Source organism: Punica granatum, chromosome 2, assembly GCF_007655135.1.
Source record: "Punica granatum isolate Tunisia-2019 chromosome 2, ASM765513v2, whole genome shotgun sequence".
NCBI classification, from domain to species: domain Eukaryota; kingdom Viridiplantae; phylum Streptophyta; class Magnoliopsida; order Myrtales; family Lythraceae; genus Punica; species Punica granatum.
The window spans coordinates 26616841-26641198 of NC_045128.1; the positions used below are offsets into that span (position 1 = coordinate 26616841).

At 39.3% G+C, this 24358-nt stretch overlaps 3 protein-coding genes across 4 annotated transcripts; 1 reads left to right on the forward strand and 2 right to left on the reverse strand.

The window, feature by feature from the left end:
• Window positions 1-17: 17 nt before the first annotated feature.
• Window positions 18-6528, reverse strand: LOC116196405 (chaperone protein ClpD, chloroplastic). Of its 2 annotated transcripts, none has more exons than XR_004154820.1 (12): window positions 5374-6528; window positions 4842-4978; window positions 4506-4735; window positions 4144-4252; window positions 3922-4052; window positions 3702-3803; window positions 3327-3608; window positions 3147-3235; window positions 2206-2500; window positions 1110-1393; window positions 660-893; window positions 18-474 (listed from the first exon to the last, which is right to left on the reverse strand). XR_004154820.1 is itself a non-coding variant. In XM_031526096.1 (12 exons), exons 1-12 carry the CDS (start codon window positions 6057-6059, stop codon window positions 163-165), a joined length of 2841 nt encoding a protein of 946 aa, XP_031381956.1. In that variant the 5' UTR covers window positions 6060-6521; the 3' UTR covers window positions 18-162. The 2 variants fall into 2 exon arrangements, 1 of the variants encoding a protein (XP_031381956.1); XM_031526096.1 differs by having other exon boundaries at window positions 1160-1393; window positions 5374-6521.
• A 4497-nt stretch (window positions 6529-11025) lies between these two features.
• Window positions 11026-14726, reverse strand: LOC116196407 (MLO-like protein 1). The gene is made up of 14 exons (XM_031526107.1): window positions 14404-14726; window positions 14156-14213; window positions 13700-13926; window positions 13485-13601; window positions 13276-13336; window positions 13033-13124; window positions 12857-12931; window positions 12672-12760; window positions 12500-12549; window positions 12312-12352; window positions 12019-12228; window positions 11852-11919; window positions 11633-11693; window positions 11026-11539 (listed from the first exon to the last, which is right to left on the reverse strand). The coding sequence occupies exons 1-14, from the start codon at window positions 14521-14523 to the stop codon at window positions 11324-11326; spliced, it is 1485 nt and encodes a 494-aa protein (XP_031381967.1). The 5' UTR covers window positions 14524-14726; the 3' UTR covers window positions 11026-11323.
• Window positions 14727-21817: 7091 nt separating this feature from the next.
• LOC116194789 (putative F-box protein At1g50870) lies at window positions 21818-24358 on the forward strand. The gene is made up of 2 exons (XM_031523678.1): window positions 21818-23251; window positions 24039-24358. The coding sequence occupies exons 1-2, from the start codon at window positions 21866-21868 to the stop codon at window positions 24075-24077; spliced, it is 1425 nt and encodes a 474-aa protein (XP_031379538.1). The 5' UTR covers window positions 21818-21865; the 3' UTR covers window positions 24078-24358.

Genomic DNA, 24358 nt, shown 5'->3' on the forward strand with positions numbered 1-24358 from the left:
CCCGACCTTGTCATGTGTAAATGAATCATTCTAATGTTATTAAAGAATGCCTCAGCAAGATTGTTGCTGTAACCAATATACAATTGAATAATTGATCATATAGAAGGCAAAAAGATTTCATCCTAATGAATCACAACTGATGAATTATGTGCCTAAATATAATTACAAGACCGACGAGCTGTCTGATAGATGGATGCTCTTATCGGCTTTGTTAGTGACAAATGGGTTCCCTGAGGAGTCGACATCAACGACGGCCGTATCACCGGGCTTGCAATTGCCCGAAAGGAGAGCTTCGCTCAATAGGTCTTCGATCAGCTGGGTCACTGCCCTCCGCATTGGCCTTGCACCGTAGATTTGGTCGTACCCTTGCTTGCACACCAGATCCATTAACGACTCTGAGACCTCTAGCCCGATACCCATTGAAATGAGCCGTTTCTTCACATCCGCTAGCATCAAGTTCAGGATTTCGAGCATCTGCAATAAAACAAGCCCAGTTTATTAGACCCCGAGTAACGGTTTCATACTGGATCAATCTATGCGGGTTCAACAGTCAACAATTGTGGTTATTCGGTTATAAGAAAATTTTAGAATACATGAAAATGATGTTTTCTTTCTTGAACAAAAAGATTATATCAGCTAAAGTAGATGAAAAATGAAACCTGAGACTTCTCGAGAGGACGGAAGACGACCACTTCATCAATCCGGTTGAGCAGCTCGGGCCGGAAATAACCCTTCAGCTCTTCCATCACCAGCGCTTTCAACCCAGAATACGAACTTGATTCGTCATCTGCAGTTAGAAAACCAATGGAGCTGCGTCCACCTTTTGCAATGGTACTTGATGCCACATTGGATGTCATCACAATCAAAGCATTCTTGAATGAGACTTTCCGACCCTGTGGAACAAAATCTTCCCAAATAAGCACCAAGAAAGAAAGCTACACTTATGGGCCCATTTCTACCATTCCATTTCTCTCATATTTAAACATACATATCCGATTTTCACTTCAAAAGAATTATTCCAATCGGATCCATCTTCAAACTTAGGTCACTGGACTAATTGTCTAATATCTCGCACATTTTCTGCAAATGAAAAACAGAAAACTGCTCACAATATTCCGAGAACATTCTTCTTAGATAGGTGGCCACAAGAAGAATGAACCTGAGAATCTGTGAGATGCCCGTCTTCAAACAACTGCAGGAGGATGTTGAAAATATCAGGGTGTGCTTTTTCGATTTCATCGAACAACACAACGGTGAAAGGCTGTCTCCTGATGGCCTCAGTGAGTATACCTCCCTCCCCAAAGCCAACATAACCCGGGGGTGCGCCAATTAATTTGCTCACTGTATGTCGCTCCATGTATTCGCTCATATCCAGCCTTAGCATTGCTGATTCCTGTGTTCATATGATAGAATTTGAGGGCACATAAGGACTAGTCAGCAATTAATGAAATAACTGGAAAATTTACACGATCTTGAGAAAGATACTTAGAACAGTAATATCGCGTTACCACATAGCAAGTGACGAAGTGAGTCAAGCTACATGTGATTTACAGCCACTCGGCTAACAACAGTGTGAATTTGACTCATTTTTCTTAAGCTCAAGCAAACAGTTTTTGGTCAACTGTGCCAAGTTCTCGCTTGAGCGAAAAAATTCTGGGATTTGGGCACTTGCTGGTTGGATTGAGACTCTTTCTAGTTCTTAAACCCAAAGTTGATTATAATCTTCCACTTTTGAGTTTTCTGGATCTTGAGTTTGTCACAAGCTCGAGCTCATGTCTAGACTCTAGTTGAACCAAGTCGCACTCGAGGTTGATGAGGCCTCATTTGGTTGTCTTGAAAGGAAAGTGAATTGAGTTCAAGCATGTAAAGTGTGAGTACAAGCAAAGCTCAAGTATGAACTCTGACGCACAATCAAGGTCAACCCAAATGCAAGTCAATTCGAGCTAGAACAGTTGAACCTAGCCCATATCGCTCAGTTATGCTCCTAGACCCCATTTTACATCTACACTCTGTTTTCACTTCTTTCCCCAAGACCACCTTTCCTCCATTTAGATACATCGTTTTTGTCACAATTGGCAGGGAAATTTTTTTTTTCTTTTAAAAAGTGATGTTGCTAATGAAAGGAATTAATGAGCCACTCATATATGAGTTAGAAAGTCGAACGACAGGAAATTAAGTAAATAGAGAACAGGAGCTTCAACTCACCGATCCAAAGTAGCAGGCAGCCAAAGCCTTTGTAAGCTCGGTTTTGCCGACGCCAGTCGGCCCACAAAACAGCATTGCAGCTATAGGCCTGTCAGGGTCGTTTAACCCAACTCGAGACCTCTTGATGGCACGGGAGATTGCTGAGACAGCCTCTTCTTGACCAACAACTCGTTTTTTAAGCTGTTCATCGAGACCCACGAGAAGCAACCTTTCATCGGCATTGAGTTTTTGGACCGGGATGCCAGACCAGACTGAAGCAACTGCTGCTATTTCATCAGGTCCAACCATCACAGGCCTGGCAATAATCAGATGAGATTGATCAACTAAAGAAGACTGGATCACATCCCAAAGGTTGTACCTCCATTTAAATGGAAAATCAAGGAAAAAATTATCCTTTTCTTTTTCCAAATATGATGGTAAAATATAATGTTGGATCAAATTTTACAGAACGCCATGAGGTATAAGTGGGCGTGTGGTTTCAGACTCCATCAAATGGAAACAATAGTTGGGAGAATTTACTATCATCAAATTGATTGTAATAATGGTTAAGAAAAACTATATGAGAAAATTTATTATAGAATTAGATAAAAACGCAAAAAAGTAATAAATAGTTGGGAGAATTTAGTATTAAAAGATTAGTTGTAATACTAATAATGGTTAAGAAATAGTATGAGAGACAATTTATTATTAAATTGGAAAAAAAAAAGATAAATAAGTAATGATTGTGTTATTGAATTGAGGAAAGAATAGATAAGAGTAGAGTGGAGTAGAATTATTATTCTTGAACCAAACAAAGCCTCCATCATGTTGAGTGCAATCGGTAATTATTTCCTATATCTAATAAGCAGAGGAAAATGGGAAATTCAATAAAAAGTTTCCCAGTTTCCAGAGCAAAACAGAGCCTTTTGGTTATTCAATTTTGACATAAATTTAGAGCATACTCATCATCTTCCAGTGCTGCTGCCAAAGGGGAGTCCAAATCTTCTATCGTTGATGCATCGCTACCATCCTTTAGCCTGCTCGCCGTTACCTGGTGATTTTCAATAAATCAAAATGGCGCCAAAATGATAGAATAATGTGAGTATACTAGTTCACTCATCACGGAAAGAAAACCTCCTTACCACTTCATGCATGACCTGCACAGTTCTAATTTCTTCCCAATAATCTTCAGGAGACTTTGAGAGTATGCAAGTCTGTCGTTCTTTCTTCTTCTTAAAGGCTTCAATGTGGGCCCTGCTTCCAGCCTCGTCGATGAGATCAATAGCTTTGTCGGGCAAGTAACGATCAGAGATGTACCGGGCTGAAAGTTGCACTGCAGCATTAATAGCTTTGAGCGTGTAAATGCACTTGTGGTGGGCTTCATACTTCTCGCGCAGGCCCAACAGTATTCTAACTGCATCCTCCTATGAAATTTTATTCACGAAGCAAAGTAAGAATTAAGAAGGAAAAAACAACTGCTTCCCCATAAGTAATACAGGACCAATGATTCAAGAAACCTGGGTTGGCTCATTAACAAGTACAGGTTGGAATCTCCGGGCCAATGCTTTGTCCTTTTCAAAATGTGTCCTGAATTCATCCATTGTTGTTGATGCTATGCACTGCAGGGAATTAATGCCAATGACCAATGCACGGAATTAATAATCCGAAGGTTTGGTCTTTCCTAAGACAAGTTGCAGGTAAAAAAGAGATAAGTGAGTCTGCAATATAATTATATACCTGCAAATCACCTCTTCCAAGGGGAGGTTTTAACAGGTTAGCAATGTCAAGACCTGATCCCTTGCTTCCTCTCCCAACAGTACCTGACCCAATAATCGTATGGACTTCATCGATAAAAAGTATGATATTCCCTGCAGACAATGGACATATTAAAATTGAGATACAAAGAGAAATGACATTGCCCATATTTGGCTTTCAAAAAAAGCTCGGAAGTGTTCTCACCTGATTTCATTATCTCCTTGAGCAAATCAGTGACACGTGCCTCTAGCTCTCCTCTCTCCTTTGCGCCTGCAATTAGTAAGCCAATGTCCAAGGATAGTATCCGCTTTGTCTGCACATACATATAATATGCTGAATTCAGAAATCTGTCAGAAGTAGAGACACTCTTACTAGACCAAGTTTATAAAGATTCTATAGAGCAAGCCTGTCAAAACCATTGATTATCACTAGTCCCATAACAATCAACCACGTTGCAACTAGCGCAACCTAAAAACTCTCTTCAGATGAGAGTCTGTTATAATTTCTTCTTGAAGCAACTCTCCATCAAAAGATGCGAGGCCACGTTGATATTTTTGAAGACTCACCAAAAGAAAACTCGGAACTTCAGCCTGGGCTATTCTAATAGCTATTCCCTCTGCGATGGCAGTTTTTCCCACCCCAGCTTCACCTAGAAGGATCGGGTTATTCTTTGTCCGGCGACATAATATCTGGATGATTCTTTTAATTTCCGAATCTCGCCCAATCACTGGATCAATCAGACCTTCACTGGCACGGACTGTAAGGTCCACACAGAATTGGGATAGGGCACTCTTCTCTGGTCAGAAAAAGAGCAGTCAGTTACATTCACAACAGATGTGTCTTTAGAGCCAGCTCTTGATTTCAGAAGCTAAGCAAGCAAGAAACAGTAAAAAGTGCCGGACCTTGGGATTTTTCCATGGCCCCGCCGGTAAAGGACTTGTCCTCTTTGGACGGCATAGGCTCTCTCCCGTCCTTGGCGAGCTCTCCTTGAAGCCTCGTGACTGCCACAGCAGCCAAATGATTAACATTCGCCCCCAATCTGTATACAAACGTAAGAACAACAAATCTCTATAAATAGCAAACTTGCAAATTTTCTTCTTCCTGTCAAACGCTATCGGTATATCGCATTTAGCATGTCATAAGTATAAATAAATTAAAGCACATACCATTACTTCAATGGCCAAACTACAAAAGCTTACGCACTAGAATCAAAAGTTAGGCCAAATTCGGACCAATTTACCTACAATCCGATTTAACTCGACACATAACACATCGGCATCAAATTTTACTTGATCATATTCAGGTTAAGACATACTTATTAATCCATGAAGACAATTCCAAACAAGTATCTCCATTTGCAAATGAATCCATTTCTTGCAAGAAATGATCCTAAGAGCAAGGGCTACGGGTACAAGAGAAGGGTTCAAAAGGAACCTCTCGAAGACACGGGCAGCGCTTCCATCGTCGACCGTGAATAGACCAATAGCGATATGCTCAGGGGCTATGAAGTTGTGGCCCATCGTCTGGGAGTACTCCACCGCGGCTTCGAACACCCGCTTCGTGCTAATTGAGAACGGAATGCGAGTTGATGCCGAGTACGACGTCCCTGTCCCTGCAGTCTCATCGGCTACTTCATCGTCCTTCTTCTCCTTCTGATTTTGCCATATCGAGTTAACGGCCTCCCGGGCCTTCTCGAGTGTGATCCCCGAGCCGAGGAACCCGTTCGGGTTGGAGCTGGACTGGGACTGGGCCTCAGCGACGAGGCCAAGCAGCAGGTGCTGAGTGAACACCATGTCCTTGCCCAGAGCCCGGGCCTCCCGCTGGGAGAAGATGATGGCCTTGATCGCCCTCTCCGTGAACCGCTCGAACACCGCCCTTATCGGCGCCGACCGCAGCGTCGGCCTCTTCCGCGCGGCGGCGACACGCGACTGGCGCCTGATTGGGGCGCCCCAGAAGGAAGACGGAGAAGAACAAGACGACGAAGGGGGCGGGATCGAAGGCGCTGAGGAGGGCGAGAAGTAGACGGATCGAGGGGGGAAGCGGCGGCGGCAGGGGCGGGTGAAGGGGGAATGGATTGAAAGAGGGGAGGAGGAGGAGGAGGAAGAGGTGGAGACCTCCATGATCAAAGATCAGCTCAGAGATGAGAAGCCCCCAACTGCCCAAGTCTTCAAGAGTCAAAAAGGGTTCAACTTCAATTGGGTTTGCAGCTTTTCTGCTGCTGGCTGCTTCTTCCCCGTTGATGATGGAAGCAGTGATGAATATGAGTTCAATGAATGCCCCCAAAATTCGCCGAACTTGAAACCCAAATGGGAAGTCTTGTTTTTTTTCTATGGGGGAAAGAATCGCAATAACATTAAAGAATGGAATGGAGGAGAGGTAGGTGGGTGAGGGAAGCAAAGGATGGACAGAGGATGAAGAGCAAGCAAAGAATTCAACTTGAAGAAGAAGAAGAAGAAGAAGAAGAAGAAGGTGGAAGGAGAGGAGGAAGGAGGACGAGTAGGACACGTCAACCCAACACGACAGCAAAATCCCCCTACGTTTCCGGTTCCTTCCTTTCTTCCAAAAACGAACACTGTCGTCTTCTAGTTCTTCTTCTTCTTCTTCATCTTCGTCCACCTCTAATAAAATGTCAAAACTGCCGATGTAACAACCTCTTTAGCTTGGAAAGTGAAAGGTATGATCGAAAGTTCAGAACGATACTTGGGTCCATTGGGTCGGTAATTTTGAAGGTGTCGGCAAACCGATACTCGAGGGTCGATTTAATCTTTAGTGTAATGTAATTCGCAGGATTACCGGTATGGTATGGATAGGCAACTGATGATTGTGCCACACAAGAAACATACAATCGCAGCAATTAAACCACATTTCAAACACAGAGAACCTTCTTTCACTTCTCGTGGTCGAGAAACAAATCAAATCATGCCGAGCGGTTGTGAGAAGGAATTTTGATGAATACAACCGATTGTCCGGTGACATATTCCGGAAAAATCATACTCTGCAACCAAAAAGCAGCGATTTGCAAACTTTGGCCGGTCGTAAATATGCAGAAAGATATTTTGACTATTTTGGTATCTTTAGCCATCTATGTCATTAGAAGCATGCCAGTTTGGTTCTTCTCTTCGGGAACAATGAATGGATCCGAGACAAAACCCGGCGGCGGCGGGCGGCGGTGGCTCGGCATGGACACAGACTTATCGGAATGTTTCCAACTCCAAGGGCTCGTGGAAAATGAAAAAAAAAAAAAGGAGGGGTCAAAGATAGCCAACTGCCTACCCCGCGTCCCATTCCGTTGAAATATGTGTGAGATTTTTGGGCTCATTCGGAAGCTCCTCCGCACATGATTGATGAACAAGCCCCCCAATTGGACATCTGAAGCTGCCTGGCTTTTTTACCCGCTATCAGTATATATTGAGATGTTTCCTTTTCCCATTAAAAGTCAGCAACTCTTTTCCGAACTTTCATGGTATCTCCACAATGAGCGGAATCCATTTCAATAATTGGATGCTGTGGAATTTGCGGACATGGACATGTTTGGTAGACCGAATAAGTAGTACCATGGGATTTCCTAGGCTTATATTTGGTACAATAATCAGGGTAAAGATTGAAATTGGGACACATCATGATACAGTTATTTAAGTAGCTAATCTTTGTCAGGAGGTGGATTTGACCTGAATAAGAATTTTTCTTTTTATGGGCAATTATCCTAATGCTCCTGACATTATATCATATTTACGAAATTTTCCGTTTATACTACTTTACCAGCTGAGGAACAGAGAAGGGGGTGGGCGGCTCTATAGTGGTCACCACCGTCCACTCGAGGTCATGACGCACCAAAAACAAGTCTCCTCTCTGCTCACCTCGAAGAGAGAGAGACAGAGAGAGAGAGCGAGGAGGGTGGGTGGTGGTTGAATTTGAGACACCACTGCCCCTCTCCGTCCTCCCTTTCTTTGAGGTGAGGAGAGGGGAGACTCAATTCTGAGGCAGTGGTGGCTCAAGACCGGCCATCACCGCCTACTTGAGATCGCTCCCACCTAGGGGTGGCAATTCGTGTCGTGTCGTGTTTATACGTGTCGTGTCTAAACGGGTTCGTGTCATCAAAGTTATAACCCGTACACGACACGATTATTAAATGGGTCAGGTTTTGCATACACGAACACGACACGATTATATTCGTGTCAACCCGTACACGACACGTTTATACCCGTTTATTAAATCGTGTCATAACAGGTACACGTATACACGACACGATTATAACCGGTACCTGGACACGTTAACACGACCCGTTTATCCGTTCAATCCGGTTACCCGGACACGTTAACACGACCCGTTTATCCATTTAACCCGGTTACCCGGACACAGGACACGTTAACCCGAGAAGAAAAGGAATGAGAACAATAACCCGTTTATCCATTTATAACCCGTTTATTGAAACAACGATACACCTAAAAAATTGGAAAGTGACTAGAACAAAATCATTTCCATACTAATCTAATCATACAAAATTGAAGCTCCACAAAGTAATGAAAAAGGCACATAGTATTTCACAGTAATATCCAAAACATTTCTCCTGAAAACTCTGAAAATCCTCCAATCTCTGAAAACTATTCTACTCCATGTTCATAATTATCCATACATAATAAAACTTAAGAAACTCCCAATCTGCCACTAGTAGGCAACAACTTCAAATATACCACTGAAAAACATATCAAACATTATGTCAGCATTGAAAATGGAAATCTTTCATTAGATCAGCTGACAATAAAAGTTCTTGTCATCTTGTGTTGCTCAGTATAATTCCACTAACCAAACCCAAAAACAAGGAGACCACATCTTTTCTCATAAAGGAGGTTGGTGTGAAGGCATTCCCTTGGAACCTATTACCTGCAAATATGAACTCAAAGTATGTCAGCATGATATCTAGAAAGCTCTGTGCTGTAAATAGGTCCATCAACATATCAATTGCATTAGTGTTTTTTTCCTTCCATGACACCAGTGGCTGATGTTAAGCTTCTTCTGCTGATGAAGGAGAAGGACTGAAAGATGCCAAGGCATCTTTGCTGATATATATATATTGCTGCAGAGTCTACTTTGTTGTATAGAGCTAGTAGCAGTTGGATTTAGTTGAAATTTTCCATTAACTATCCCAAAAATTGTCAAGGTATAGTGCTCATTGGATTTCTTGTGTATCGGGTTTAAAGGAGATATAACTATTTGACCTTCCCATGGATGAAAAAGTTACAGTACAAAGCTAAGCTGCCAACTTACTGAACCATCAGATGGATGAGAAAATAAAATTGCCCATCACAATGGATAGTTATCTCCAAAGAAGTTGAATACAAGCATCAATGTTCTAATCATACGCTTATATATCGAGCTAGGATGTTTTCGACTTGATTCTCGGCTTTTGGCATAGATGGTCTCACCTTTTGAGAAGCAAAAACAATGTAAAGAACCAGCTCTAGTAGTGACTGATATAACTCTTAGCTATGCTTCTCCTTTTCCAGAAGTAGAGGAAGTGAAGAGTGCCTTTGAGCTAGTATCCCCTTCGTGCTCTCAAGGACTCCGAAGAATATCAAACCCCCATTGCCTATCCACAGTACCCTCGGCCCAATTCCCTGCAGCGGCAACCCATCCAAGTAAGAGGAAAGGCAACAAAAGCACATCCAAAAATTTGAATTTCCATTTAGTTTCCTTGGAAACTATGAGAAAATATTAATGACATGGCAAATTTTGCCTCATTCAAAACCCATCAGGTATAAACTATGTTGGGAGTGTAGTGTTGTCGCCAGAGCAGAAGTACGAAACATGATAATGGAATCTAGCTTCAGGATGATAAAAAGCACAAAGTATGGAACATGATAATGGAATCTAGCTTCAGGGTGATAAAAAGCACGGCTGGCTACCTTGAGAAGAGCAGAACGCCCTTCTTCTCGCACAATCGTTTGTACTCAATCAAATAAAATTTGTCATTTAGAGCCAACACTTCTTTAAGGAACAATAGGAAACCAAAGGGGAAGAGGCCAGAGGGTCGGGGTCGGGGTCGGGGTCGTGGTCGAGGTCGCGCGGACTGCGGAAGGGAAGAGGCCAGAGGGTCGGGGTCGGGGTCGAGGTCGCGCGGACGGAGGAAGGGAAGAGGCCAGAGGGTCGGGGTCGGGACCGTCGGGGTCGAGGTCGAATGAAATTAGGGTTTGGACTCTGGAGGATCTGGAAGCAACGAAGGCCCAAAGGAAATGAAATTAGGTTTGCGAATTGGGAATCGGATGTTAGGGTTACATAAAGGATATTTTGGTCAATTCATATACATAAACGTGTCTAAACGGGTTACACGATTATAGTAACATGATTAAACACGTTTATTTAAACGTGTTTAATAGTGTATAATCGGGTTACACGGGTTCAACCCGGTAAGACACGCTTATTAATCGTGTCTAAACGGGTTGGACCCGTTTAACCCGAATATCAAAAATACCCAACCCGAACCCGTTTAACTTCGTGTCGTGTCCGTGTCGTGTAATCGTGTCGTATCAAATATTGCCGGCCCTACTCCCACCACCCCCTTTATTAGGAGAGCCTTTAGTTTTTTTTTTTTTCAAATTTTCATTTTATATGGTTGAATCAAACAGTATATTTACCTAACAGATATATTGATAATTTCTTCTTCATATCTCAATTCTAAACTTAAATAAGTAACAAACATGTTATAAGAATATTATATAATTCTTGGGAATATTAGTTCCCATCCCATCCATGTCTAATGTCATGTCTTATCTCGTCCTCTAGATGAATCGTACGTGAATAATATGTGATGCCCTTTACATCAAGTTCGGACAAAGAATTAAACCTGGATCAGTTAAGTTAGTTTGATGATACTACTGCATCCGTGTGTAATGATCTGAAATCGTGCTTGACCTTGAGGGATGCTTTGTCCATGTAAAAGGCCATTGGGCTAGAAAATATTGGACCATTTGGATTAGGGTACAGTTCTCTCTCTGAATAACTATCGATGATTATAGAATCCTTTTTTTTTATTCTTTTTGAAGAGGAAAAGCGATATTTCATTTTATAGAGGAAATAATGGAGCATTTGTTTTGTACATGTGATCTATAAATCCTTTTGAACCTCTACATGAAATGTCCATTTATTTCCTGTTTTCCAGGAAGAAGGGAAAAAAAGAAAGAAAGAAGAAAGACAAAAAGCTGTTGCCAAAAATTGAGGAAACATATGTAGTGACAGCTCTATTACAAACTATGTAATCATCATCTTGCAACAACTTGTCTAAATTTTACATTATACTCACGAACTAAAATTACAAGGAATTACCAAAACGTTTGAACCTCTAGCAACGGTTTTTGCGCAAGTCGGGGATCTCTGCAAGTCTAAGCACTTAATTTCTCGTCTGGGAACCCTCGGCCTCCTCTTTATCTTTATCGACGAGCACCATCTCGGCTTCCTTGGTACCCGCTTGACTGTTGTTATTGGTATGACTAGAGGCATTAGCTGCTTTCTTCAACATTTGGTTCTTCCTTGCATGCTGAGCCCACACTGTGATCCCCTCTTGTATGTGCTCGTCGAATATTGCCTTCTTAAATGAGCTCCCCATCTTCGAAAATTTCCAAAGAGCTTTCATCAGTTATTTGAGCTTAAATTATATGGAGAATATAACCCGAAGGCAATTAGTTAATGCAAGACTCACCTGCGTGACAATCGCATAGAGGGGAAGAGTGCTGTAGCTGCAAAGGAACTGAACAAACGCCCTGAAAATGCATAGGGACATTTATAAAATAAGAAAACCACGAGTTGATTTAATCATAGTTCTCAAAATTGGTCGAACATGCCTCTTCTTAGAATCGTGTATGCAATGACATAGTTGAACAAAGAAAAAAAGCAATGATAAATCTGGAAAAGAATTTACCCAATAACTAGCCTCGGAATAATGTATCCGATTGGTCCCATTATGCAGGATTTGAATTTGTACTGGACCTGATATGTATCAGAGAAAGACAGATGATCACAATAGGTTCTACCTTCCAGTCACTCTCAGGATAACACTACCAATGGGGTAAATCGTATTCATGTTACCAGTATAAAGAAGAAGAAGGCCAGTTCGAATGCGTTCTGGAAGAGAATGATATGAATGAGGTAGAGGACGATCTTCGGCCTGTGGAACCAGAAATGATTGTCCGAAGGTTGAACAACTAAGTCTCCTTCAATGGCCACATGCTTCTCAGCGACCTCGTGGGCCAACTGGTTTATTACGTGCTCGAGTTTCGTTCCTACTGCCAGTAAGAGCTGCCAAGAAACCCATTATGAGTTTTCTTCTGATGAATGAATTCATTTGAAATTCAATAGGAGGATTAATAGTCCGAAATTACCACGCACGGAATGAAAGCTATGTAAAAATATGCATGCCAACCTGCAAACAGAGTGATACTGCAAGTGAATTGCAGGTTCTTGAATAAAACACTGGTAATTTTAGCTGTCTTGCTTGTCGGAAATGAACACCAAAAACTTAAGTGCCAAAGGAACTTTTCGTTATGTAGATGTTCAATTATCTAATTACCAGCAACATTGAGCGACAGAAACACGACCACGAAGATCCATAGGTACCAACTGCAAGATTTGAACAGATAATGAGCAATGTACTGACTATTTTCAGTTTGCATTTAGGAACAAGGCAAAGACAACATAAAAATTCATATGCTGGAACAAGAAGAAAGGGAAAGAATTCTTACCTTATTCCTACAACTCTCTTGAAATCTGCCTCGAGGGCTCGTATCATGTACTTGTGGAAATTGAACTTTGGGTTTCCCCTGCAGTGAGTCTTAAGTGATGATATTCCAGATCAGTCACAAGAATAACTAGCAAATAAGCGAGGACTGATGCGAAGCGTAAATGACCGTGAAAACAAATAGCTTACCTTGATGAAACCCAGGCGTAGGGTAATATAATCGGACCTGGTGACGGAAGCGTAAAATTGCTTGAAGAATGAGTGCTGTAAAACACAGGAAAAGTTATGGGAAGTTGTCAGGATGTAAAATGATCCTCCTCCATATCTTTGGTCTTGATCGAGTTGGAAAGGATTCATTTCCATACCACCCAACCGAGTAAGGCCAAGTCCTTCCCAATGCCCAGGAAACGATTTCTGATGAAGGCATGATCTTGGACATGAGTGAACTTCTTCAACTCTGCATAAGCAACACCATTGAATGAAAGATGTCATAAATTTTCTCGGTTGACCGGAAAACTATTTCAAAGCCAATAAAAGAGGGATGATGTAATTGAAAGATTTCAATACCGAAATATAAGAAGAGTTATTGGTACTACAATACTAATTACCATCTTCAGGATTGGATTCACTCTTCTGTATCGCATCCTCCCAGATTCTCCACTGGCGTATCTGCAGCAAGGCCGGCAAATATCAGCAAACTCTTCACTGAAAAGAAATATCAGCAAACCAAACAAATTGTTTGGCAGGACATGTGCGAAATGTTGTAAATGGAATTGACGATTGTCTTCTAAAAAAAGACAAGCACAACAGATGTTACCTTTGCTCCTCCGAACAGAATGGTGAGGACACAGATGATGACATGTGTGACAGCGAGCACGAAGATAAAAATATGAAGATGATGGAGCGCAGTCGCAGATAACAATGGAACCATCCCCTGGAAAAATAAAAGAAAGAATTGATAGTGAGAACAATCTTGGAAATTCCGATTAGTTAACTCAAGATTTCGACCGTATGGTCCGATTAACAACTTGCCTTCGTAGCACAGTAAGAGGTGGTACTAGAAGAAGCTTCCGCAAGGAGCCGACGAGATGTCCCAGGAGAAGAAAAGAAGGCCTGAAAATGGGAAGTGGTGGAAGCAGCGTCTTCTTCGAGCTTGCAAGGAAGCCATTCTTTGGATGCTTTCTCAGAGATGCAAATGGTGGCGATTCTGTCTTGGAAAACCGTCAACAGCAGTGATATAAATCCAAGGAGCATCAGCTCTGCAAAAAAATTCCCACATCCCCATCATCATCATCATACTATCTCGAAGCTTCTTCTCTATTCGATAATATGCAGAAAAGGAAATGGGGTATAATGAAATCGCTGGACAATATTGGAGCCTTCCATGTTCGAGTTTCATTTCAACCGGTTTCCATTCGTTCGTGCAGAGCACGACCTTTTAGACCGTGTCATCATTAATTCCTCGAAGTAAAGCTAAGCTATGGTCACCTTCTTTGATCTTCAGTAAGGCTTCGAACAGAGGCTTCTGGCCCTTCTTCTTGAGATACTGCAAGAACCAAAAAACGGAGGCATATCCATGATTCAGTCAACAGGTGCCACGCGAAACAGAAACCGAAATACAGAATGGAAGGATTCCCATCCGTAAAATCTCCATTTATTCATACCAAACACGACACGAAGACAGCACATATATACAAGGAATAGGGAGAAGAGTAGGGAGGGGAGAAATGGATTGCCTTGCCGGTATAGTGGAGGAGCCGCTCGACGCCGAGAGAGATGGCCACTATGACGCTGCAGACGGCTGCCACCACCCACGTGGGCGTGTGCTCTAACGTCGTCTCCCCTGCGACCGCCATCGATATAGTCCCCTCTCTTCCCCTGCTTCTTCTCCTATGTTATGCTTGTGATACAGCAAAGCAGGTAACGCCTGTCTGTGTTATTCACAGGAGGATTAGAGCAGAAGAGGAGGGAGTCAACCTCCCGACTACTATTCTAAGTCGAGGAGGAATTAGAAAAAACAAATACACATCAAATTAACCCCACCACTCCCCAAAGTCTAGATTTATGAATATATATATGTGCGTGTATGTATTCCTTTTTTTTTTTTTTTTTGGGAGAATTATGTATGTATTTCTTTGTATGTGTTCATATATATGGTCAGAGCGCAAATCATGACGGGATCATCACCCCGGAACCGCGTTCCAAATTTTCTTCATTCATTTATTTATTTTATTTGTCCTCTTTCTTCTTTTTATATTTCAAAATCACGGTATACTTAGACTTTGGAAGCTTCTTGCTTTCGTTTTCCTATCTCATCTGATGCCCTACGGCAACGGGTGGAGTTGTGCTATTCACCAGTATCAACCCGATTATTGGGACCAGTCGCGCTCCACAAGACTGACGGCAATAAATCATGCCGAGTGCCACAAGACCTAATATTGATGAATCTCTGCCTTAATTATGATTATTCAAAACTAGTATTTCGTCTCATTTATCATATCAATTATGATCTAAAATTATTCGATAATTATTGAATGCAACCGGCCGCCTCTCTCGAGGAGGAAAATACAAACCTGAGAATATTATCTCGTACGGAGGATCAATCAATTAATATGAGAAAATATTAGATGAGTAATATTAAGTGAGTAATACACAATCAAGTGATTGGGTAAAACTGCATCTACGAATTATATGAGTCCAATAAGGAAGAAAGAGTTGTGTAGTGAAACATTTGTTAATTTGGGAATGCAATTTTATCCAACCATTTGGTTGTGTATTTCACCTAATATTTTCTTCAATCAACATATATGATTAAGGACCAAACTATTTGAAGTTGGTGGGGCGGCTGTATAATGGCATTGTTCTTTCTTGTTTATAATTGGATGACAATTGGACAGCTTTTTTTCTTTAATAAAGTTCTTTTTTATTTTATTGTTGAAATATACCCTCTCAATAATAAACAACTTTCGCGCGAGTGTCACATAAATTTTGAATTTATGTAACCATCTCTTTTTGAAAAAAATATAAAAGAAAATAGTTTTCAAATCATAAATAAATTTAATATTTTACCATATTTTGGTGTGTTGCATAGATTTGAAATCTATACATGTAAAAAATTTTCCCCAATAATATAGTTAAATTCTTAATTTTTAATAATGATTATAATAATAATAATAATAATAATAATAATATAGTTTAATCTAATCAATAGTGAAGTTGGAATCTGATTCAACAGCATATTTTCTCTTTAGATATATATAGTATGGTATGTGGTATCCTATTCTTTTTTTTTTTTTTGCTGAATATCTGATATCCTATTGATAATATAATAAGTTTTCATAGCAGTTATAAACAAATTTTTTTGGTGAAACAATAATAAACAATTTGATGAGAATGACAATGTACCATAAGGCGTGCATGCCATAACGGGATTCGTTATGAGATTATTTTCCTTTTCTCTTATATTTTCTTTTTTTTGAGTGAATTATTTATTCAATTTTCGGTTCTCCGGAATTGTTGTGAGTGGGTTCCCATTCACACCCTAATGGACCAATTTGCATTTTCTCTCACACATGTCTAAACAAATTAAATCATTGAAACGTTTATGAAAAGAGAATGTAACGCAATGATGCACGCACTCACTTATTGATTTAGAGGTCACATGTTTGATGCCTTGTGAGACTACCATCGTCCATTTATTAGTTATTTAGGATTTATCTTTAATTATTCTAGGCCTTGAACATCCTTTGTGACCCAAAAAAAATCACCGAAATGTTTTTTTCTTTCTTTTCTTTTTTTAAATTTCTGGTTTAGTTTTCTAAGGATCGACTTACCCAATTATTAGATATAATTTAAGTTAAGGAAATTAAGCAAAAATTCAATTGTAGCAGGTGAGGCATTTAGCAACACGGTTCAACCCGAGCAAACTCGTTTTCTAGATCGTTCTTCAATTTTTCTAATAATAGTATGGTATGATAATGACAGAGCCCCCCCCAACAAGCCTCCCTGGAAAGGGGACTACATGCCATTCTTTTAATTTTTTGCTTTTGGTCGCACGATTAGGTGATATCAGGCAGGAATTGGGTGAATCAAAGATAAATTATCAATGCTTAATTTTCTATAAGGTTTTCTTGACCCATACAACCTCGTTTCAATAGGATTTGATTCTGAATAAACACGCCAATATTCTTCAGGTCGGGTCTACTTGCTAAATTGATCATATGTGCAAAAGTCTCGAAAACGTGTATTAGTAATGACTAGTAAAGTTATCGCTAAAACCTGACTTATCTACTTTTATTGGTTAATTAATCTTCTTTTAATCAAAATTGACTGCAGAAGCCACGCAAATCCGTTGAAGTTACATCAAATGATGAAGAATTGATTATTTCACTCGCATATGTAACTTCAAATAGAATATCCAAAAGTATCGAGCAGATAAAATAAAATTATTATTTAGTTGAAGATGATCGATTTGCCTATTATGATAGACGACACCGTTCACATTATCTTTGAATCTCAGACCTATGAATACCGTTCTTTTGGTGACTTGCAAAGGTAAATAAAGAAAAAACTAATACATGACAAAAAAAGAAATATGCAGTAGGGCAGAGTAGGTTCTTTTTTTGGCTAGCAATGCAAATTAGTTATGCGAAGACAGATAATGGTAATTTTATCTTCATTAGAAAACCTAACCAAAGAACAAAAGAATAGTCATGAGATTCGATCATCACAACTATAATTTCTTCTAATATAATGACAAAAAGGTTGCAAATGATAATTGAAACCTATATTTTAATTAGTACTTGCACCCAATACATCATTTTGAAAATAAAAACAATATATATATATATATGTTAGGGGCCGGGTTTTGGGGCCGACTCCTCATGGGCCGTTTAGGCCCACGAAGCTCACGAAGAGGCGAAGCCTGGTTTGATCTAACTAAGCCCAGTCCGGCCCAGCAAAGCATGAATATATAGAAAATCCCACTGAATAAAGTAATCGCTTTTAGATGATTTGCTAAGAACAATGTAATATTCTTAAAGAAAGAAAATGGATTCTTACAGTAGGTACCTCAACTCACTGGCCAATCATCTTATTAAAAACACAAGAATAACTAGAAATGAAATAAAATAATGGCATTAATCGAATTGTAGAATCAAAAGAAAATCAATATATAATATATAATACTTGGAATTGTTGATCAGGTTGCGGCACATGTAATTCTTAACCTTTCCAACTTTCGCCATGTATCGTCATGTGGGCAAGTTCCCATATAGGTCCCCCCAACAACGTGTTGCCATGTGTTAAAGTACCTCCTCAATTACAAGATTAAAAATTATTTAATCGAATCTATATATAAGATAAATGAAAAAAAAATAATTTCAATCAAATTTAACTCTTGAATCGGTAGAATTGTAGTAACTTTAATACGAAAAAATACACTTGGTATTTTAACATTTTGGTAAAAAATAACAATTTGGTACGTAACTTATTTGTATTATAATAATCAGTTGTAAACTGACTATCAACTTTTGGACTGACGCCGTAATGTTTTGATGACGTAAATCCTGCATGACTATTGACATGATGACATAGCATTTTTAATAATTAACAAATCATTTTTCGGAAATTTTAGAATAAAATAAAATGTAAAAAAATAAATAAAAGCAGTGATAAGAGAAAGGGGAGGGGACCTTACCACCGACCATGACCTCCCGATCAGGGTCATTGGTAGGGCTTGAGTCAATAGTGACAACGTCGGGACTGGGATGTCTCGCTAGGATACCCTGACTTCCAATTCAAGTCCTGGTAAAAATAGAGAAGCTTAACTTACTTTATAATCAAACTTAATTTACGCCCATTTAATTGAGAAGGAAAGAATTTGTATCGTCCCCTGGCGTAATTTCTGGTTTCATACTTGCGTGCGTTACACTATTTTTAGCAAGTTTATTTATTGAAATAGCTATTATTGGTGAGTGAAACTTCTCATAGATAGTTACATTGTACATCCGCGAGATAGTTACATATATTCTTCTAGCTAGCAAGATTAATGAACTAACATGGTTTATCCGCATATCAGATAGTTACATGCACTTGGATCTGAAGGTAAGCAAATAAGGAATACATACATATGCACTTACATTAAACATGTATATCAATGGAGTCAAACGAAAACTATTATCTGCATATAAGTTGTGCACCGTATTCTGACCTAATTATCACTGTCTACTTTGCCTTTGATTATACACTTCCAGTTATCAACTTAACGGTGTAGACGGTACGTCATCATTTTCATACATGCAAGACCTCAACAGTCAATTTATCAATATGTTCACATTCAAGTTCAACAACTTGTTCTTTTCCTCTAATATAAACTAGTCGATAATACGTGCATGCATGGGGTAATTTCTTTTTTAAATATTAAGGAAGCAAATTGAACAAAATTATATTGACATCAGGAAAACCACATAGTTAGTTCAAAATATTTTATTAGAGTAATATTTTGGTGTTTGGTAAAAAAAAAAAAACGTAACACTTTCGGCATAAAACTAAAATTATAACAAATTTTATACAGAGCTTTTCAGCTATGTAAAATATTAGACAAACAATTAATTATGATTTTACGTCATCAAGTTTTATTGACATGATTTTGCCCGACTGTTGATATGTCAAGTTTTGAAAACGTGACTCATACAGAGATCGTTGTTGGCAGAGTTGTCCCACCTCCTTCTCCGATCACTTTTGTCCTCTCTCACTTTAATTTTATTTTAATATTTAAAATAATTTCTAATTTCAATTGGTTTTATTTTTAATTAATTTTATTTCAATTTCAAAATAATTTTTATTTTTATTTTATTTACGATATTTTAAATCATCACCATCATCTATTGCACAGCGTCAAGTCTTTTTGGAATAGATATGTAGATAGGTATAGATATAGATATGGTGGCCTATCTATTAATACCATCTAGAGTCAAGTCTTGTGGAGTCTGTTTATCTTGGAAAATAGTTTGATTATGCGAGGGGTTTGGTTTATGCGTTCATCTTGAGATCTGATTAATTTAGTTGTCATAATCTCCTTTATTTGGGTGAATTAGTTGTCATAATCTGCTTTGTCATTGACCATATGCTCCAAATCCATTTGACGTGTCGAAATGTAACATTTCCATGTTCGACCGTCTATTGGTATTTTGTGGTAGCTGTATATGTTGAATATGTAACCCTCTTCTGGACCCATTTGATGTTAGCTATAGTATTTTTGTAATTTTTGGCAGTTCTATATATCTCATCGAATATTTTTTGTATGTATCCTGACTTTTATATTGACTGCCCATATTAAAGCCGATTCCGATTAAAAGTTGTAAGTCTCTTCATCCAAAAAAAAAAAATAGTTTTGAGTATGGATTTTGTGGATTGAGGGTTAAGTTGAGTTAAGTTTTGGTTTTAATTGGTTTGTAATGATTATATTGTTGAATTATGAGAAAAAATGTGAAAAAATAATAAATAATTGAGAGAAAATAATGATTAAGTAATGATTATATTGTTGAATTGTGAAAAAGTAATGAATAGTTGAGATAATTTAATATTAAAAATTGAATTGAATAGTTTAAATTTTTTTTTAAAAAAAAGTAATGATTGTGATATTGAATTGAAGATAAGTGGAGTTGAACATTGTTGGGAAAATAAATACACCTTATATGTGGTAGAGGAAAGAGGTTATCTTAAGATGAGCATAATCAAACAAAGAAGACTGGAGGCGACTTGTGCCATGCGCGCGATTCAGTTATATTCGTCTCCAATGAGATATTGCTAAATTGTATTTCGTCAACCCGACGTAAGGTATATGGAATAGTAAATTAGAACTTGCATATTTATCATGAATTAAATTCTAACTAGAATTTTGATCATTGTCGATCACAGGATTTTTGCCAACATTTAGCTGCCACTGATTAGCAGTTGATCCTCTTTCCACCGGCATTTACCACCAAAGCGACCAACTGTCCCTTCAGCTTGAACATAGTCTTTGTTGAGGTATCAATACCCTTTGGGCCACTTGAATTTTAGTGAATGGTGAACTCGGTGTCGGTGTTGCATTCGGGGATCGATTGGACTCAGCATTAGCACGTTCAACGTCGAGCCCTCATATCCGTAATGTGGGGGCATTGGGACGGAGTATGTGTAATTCGGTGGATAATACAAATTATGATAATTTGGATGAGTTAAATTGGGGAATCGAAAATTAGGATTAGGATTTGGATTTTGAGAGTTTGGAATTTGCGGATTTTTGAGAGTTTGGAATTAGGATTTGGATTCATGCCCGGAGCTCCTCCCGCAGCTGACTTGCATGCGCATCTCTCTTCCTGCCACCTGGCAAAGACGCGCTGGAGATAGTCTTAGTCATTCGTCTCTGACTGTCTCCACGTGGACAAATATTTACATATCGCCGTACACTCTATTAGTGATGGCTTAAAATATAATAGTTATGAAAATATCACGTTTCAAAAGATTGAGTTTCGAATCTAGAAAGATAAAAATAAAACCAAATCAAAATTCAAGACACAACTCAACGATGCTGATATCACGCCTGTACGCGTCCAATCAAGAGTAGATAGTGAATATATATATATATATATATATATGTAGGGCATAAATAGTTTATATACAGAGCTGATCGGGTTGATCGATGAAATGAAGCCTGTGTTTCGATTATTAATTGTGATTTCATTACGTACCGTGATGGTATATTTTGACGCACCATAATCTACATATGAATTTCATGGGGAGTATCGAGCTTTCCGGAATTGCAATTCTGGAGGGAGATTAGTCATGGTAATCTTAGCCATTGTAACGTAATCTTTTATCTGGCTTTTTTTTTCTTTTCCGCTGCGAATTCCATAAGCTCATTTAGGTCCCGACTAATCTAGTCGAGTCGAGTCGGGCCATTAAGGAGTATTTTATCTAGAATTTTTAAATCAAAGTTTGGTTGTGTCCAACTATGTCATTGTATATATCTCTTCCTGGGGGCGATCAGATTCTTCTGTATGTAAATTTGAAATTTACCCATCAAAAGGAAAATTTTGAAATTTGAATATAACAGACTAAAACAAAATAAGAGATAAACCCGCATAGTTTGCTTGACACAAAAAGATGTAGACGTGATTCAATTGAAATCTTGGCAAAATATATAAATATATACATATGGATATATCCAATTCAAATCTATCTCGAATATCGATCATATATTATTTGAGGCCATATATCTTCTTCTGTTCATTCAGAGGTCGTGCTTGCGGAAGGAGAATGGCGGAGAGCAGCCGGACCGACATTGAGCTCCCTCTGGATCTGCAGCGCGAGATACTGGTGAGGCTCCCCGTGAAATCCTTATGCAGATTCCGGTGCGTGTCAAAGCTGTGGCATTCTATTATAGCCGATCCTCGATTTGTTGAAGCCCACGATGCCTACTCCGAGTATCGTCCGAAGCTGCTAATCTTTCGGGCCCCTAACTGTGAAATCCGCAAAGATTTGACCTGGAGCGTCGATGGCGCTAGTTCAAGCAAGGAGTTATATTATTCCGTAGATTATCCACAACAATCCAATGGCCTGACTCAAACCCTGACCTATGATGTCAATATTTGCGACCAAGTGGACGTCTATATGTCTGAAACAGTGGGCAGGCTTTACTTCCTCGGCTTCCGTGATTTTGTCAGAATCCGGAATCCTACTACTCGTGAGGTATTCGAGCTTAAAACTATGGACACTGAGGCTGGTCTGGATGCCAAGTTGGTAGACATCACCAACCAGTTTGGGTTCGATCCGGTTGAGAAGAAGCACAAGGTCTTTAGCACATGGAAGCTGGAACGCTCCACTGAGAAGATAATCGAGAGCCGTGTGTTCGTTCTCGGGGAGAGCGGCTGGAGGAGGCCACTATATGACTATCCTCCTAATCTAAGAGAAACGTATGTCCAACGCGGTACTTGCATCAACGGGGTCATATTCTCCACTGCATATACTGCCCAAGACGAACACTTGGTGGCACTTCATGTCAGGTCGGAAAAATTTCAAATGATTCCGCTCCCTAGAGGGGCTGTGGACACAGTTTTGATCGAATTATCGAGGCATGCTACCTTGGCTCAAGATGATGGCGTTGATCTTCCTTGGAACGAAGTCACTCTGTGGGTATTGGAGGACCTAGACAATCAGGTTTGGAAGCAAAAAACATGCGTGATCCCATGGCGGGAGGCTGATCCTGAATGGCATATCACTCTTCATGGCGGCACGCCGACGGGTGAGTTGATGCTCACACCAATGGACTTCAGCGAGCCGTTTTTCTTGTTCTTATACAATGTGGAGAACAACGTCCTTAGGAGAATCGAGCTTCAAGGCCCGCACAATCGTTTAGGTGAACAGAACCATCCATATACTACTTCCGCAGGCGCACAGGTCCGTTTTCATGTGGAAAGTCTCCGGTCACCTCGAGGCCTATCAGCTCCATTTGAACATCAGCATGAATCAGGAGGACCTATATGTGATCGACAGTCGAGGGATTCGAGAACCCGGCAGCAAAGAGGAACAAGAAAGAAATCAGTACGCTCTGCATTGTTCTTTATTTATTTACTTATTTATCCTTGGTATAGAATCCTTAATGACAATTGAGCCATTAATCAGTTTGGTTTTGAAATCCTTATCCTAGTCGGTTAAGCTTCTGTCTGCATCATGCAGACGCTTTTCTCTCTCTCTCTCTGTCCCTGTCCCAAAACTGAATGGGATTGATTTGTAAACTAAATAAAAGTTGAGCAGCATCTTTGCAAATATGATAAAAAGGGCGCCGAGCTGAGTGATTCAGCTAATAAAGTTTTCATGATGTAACAATTTGATACAAAATATTCATTTGTAAAAATTTGGTACAAAACATATTTGGATCGGTTACAATCAAGTGCATCCCGTCGTATCCTCCTTGACGCCGTTAACTTTTGCTGACGTGGCGTATCCTACGTGTCACTTTTGTCATGTGGAACCAATCATAACTCGCCATGTCATTAATAGAGATGTAAAATCTGAAAAATTCAAATAAAACTAAATAAAAAAACCACCTAAGAAACATAGTATGATATTAGATGCAAAATAGGAAAGATATTTTATATCAAATGTAAGTAATTTTATTGCTAGACGGAAAATGCACATGATATGAATATACAAATATATATATATATATATACACACAATTAAATATAACGCGCATCAATTTAGCTTGTGATATTAACTTGCTTAGACGAAATATATTAGAAATTCCGATCATGTTAAATTGACACGAAACAATGTAAGATTTCTTCTTTGTGGACTAATATATGTTGGAAGGATTTTGTTTCGACAGGATGCTAAATGGCAGATTTGGGGAGAAGGAAATAAATAAAGACGCAACCATAAAACAGTAGCATCCCCGCCCAGGCGGATGACATGTGTCCAAACTCTTTCTTTCGGCAAAATTCTCGGCACAATGAATAGGAGGAATAACAACTAGACCTATAATCTGCGCATTGTGTTAGAATATTATATATATATATATATATATATTTCAAAAATTTAGTTAATATTTCGTCTGAGTTGGAGAATAGGTTTAATAACTCGAGTGTATACTTGTTATTGGTCGTTAGTGTATATTATATGTATATATGTTTTTATTATATAAGGTAC

Bases quoted from the DNA above. Each gene is read 5' to 3' on its own strand.
- LOC116196405 (XM_031526096.1), bottom strand. From the start codon at position 6,059: ATGGAGGTCTCCACCTCTTCCTCCTCCTCCTCCTCCCCTCTTTCAATC. The intron at 3,804-3,921 runs GTATATAATTAT...AATTCCCTGCAG, and splicing joins TTGGAAGAGGTGATTTGCAG to TGCATAGCATCAACAACAAT. The intron at 894-1,159 runs GTTCATTCTTCT...TTTGTTCCACAG, and splicing joins GGCATCTCACAGATTCTCAG to GGTCGGAAAGTCTCATTCAA.
- LOC116196407 (XM_031526107.1), bottom strand. From the start codon at position 14,523: ATGGCGGTCGCAGGGGAGACGACGTTAGAGCACACGCCCACGTGGGTG. The intron at 12,550-12,671 runs GTAAGAATTCTT...CAAATCTTGCAG, and splicing joins AAGAGAGTTGTAGGAATAAG to TTGGTACCTATGGATCTTCG. The intron at 11,540-11,632 runs GTGAGTCTTGCA...AAATTTTCGAAG, and splicing joins TCTATGCGATTGTCACGCAG to ATGGGGAGCTCATTTAAGAA.
- LOC116194789 (XM_031523678.1), top strand. From the start codon at position 21,866: ATGGATATATCCAATTCAAATCTATCTCGAATATCGATCATATATTAT. The intron at 23,252-24,038 runs GTACGCTCTGCA...TTGTTTCGACAG, and splicing joins GAGGAACAAGAAAGAAATCA to GATGCTAAATGGCAGATTTG.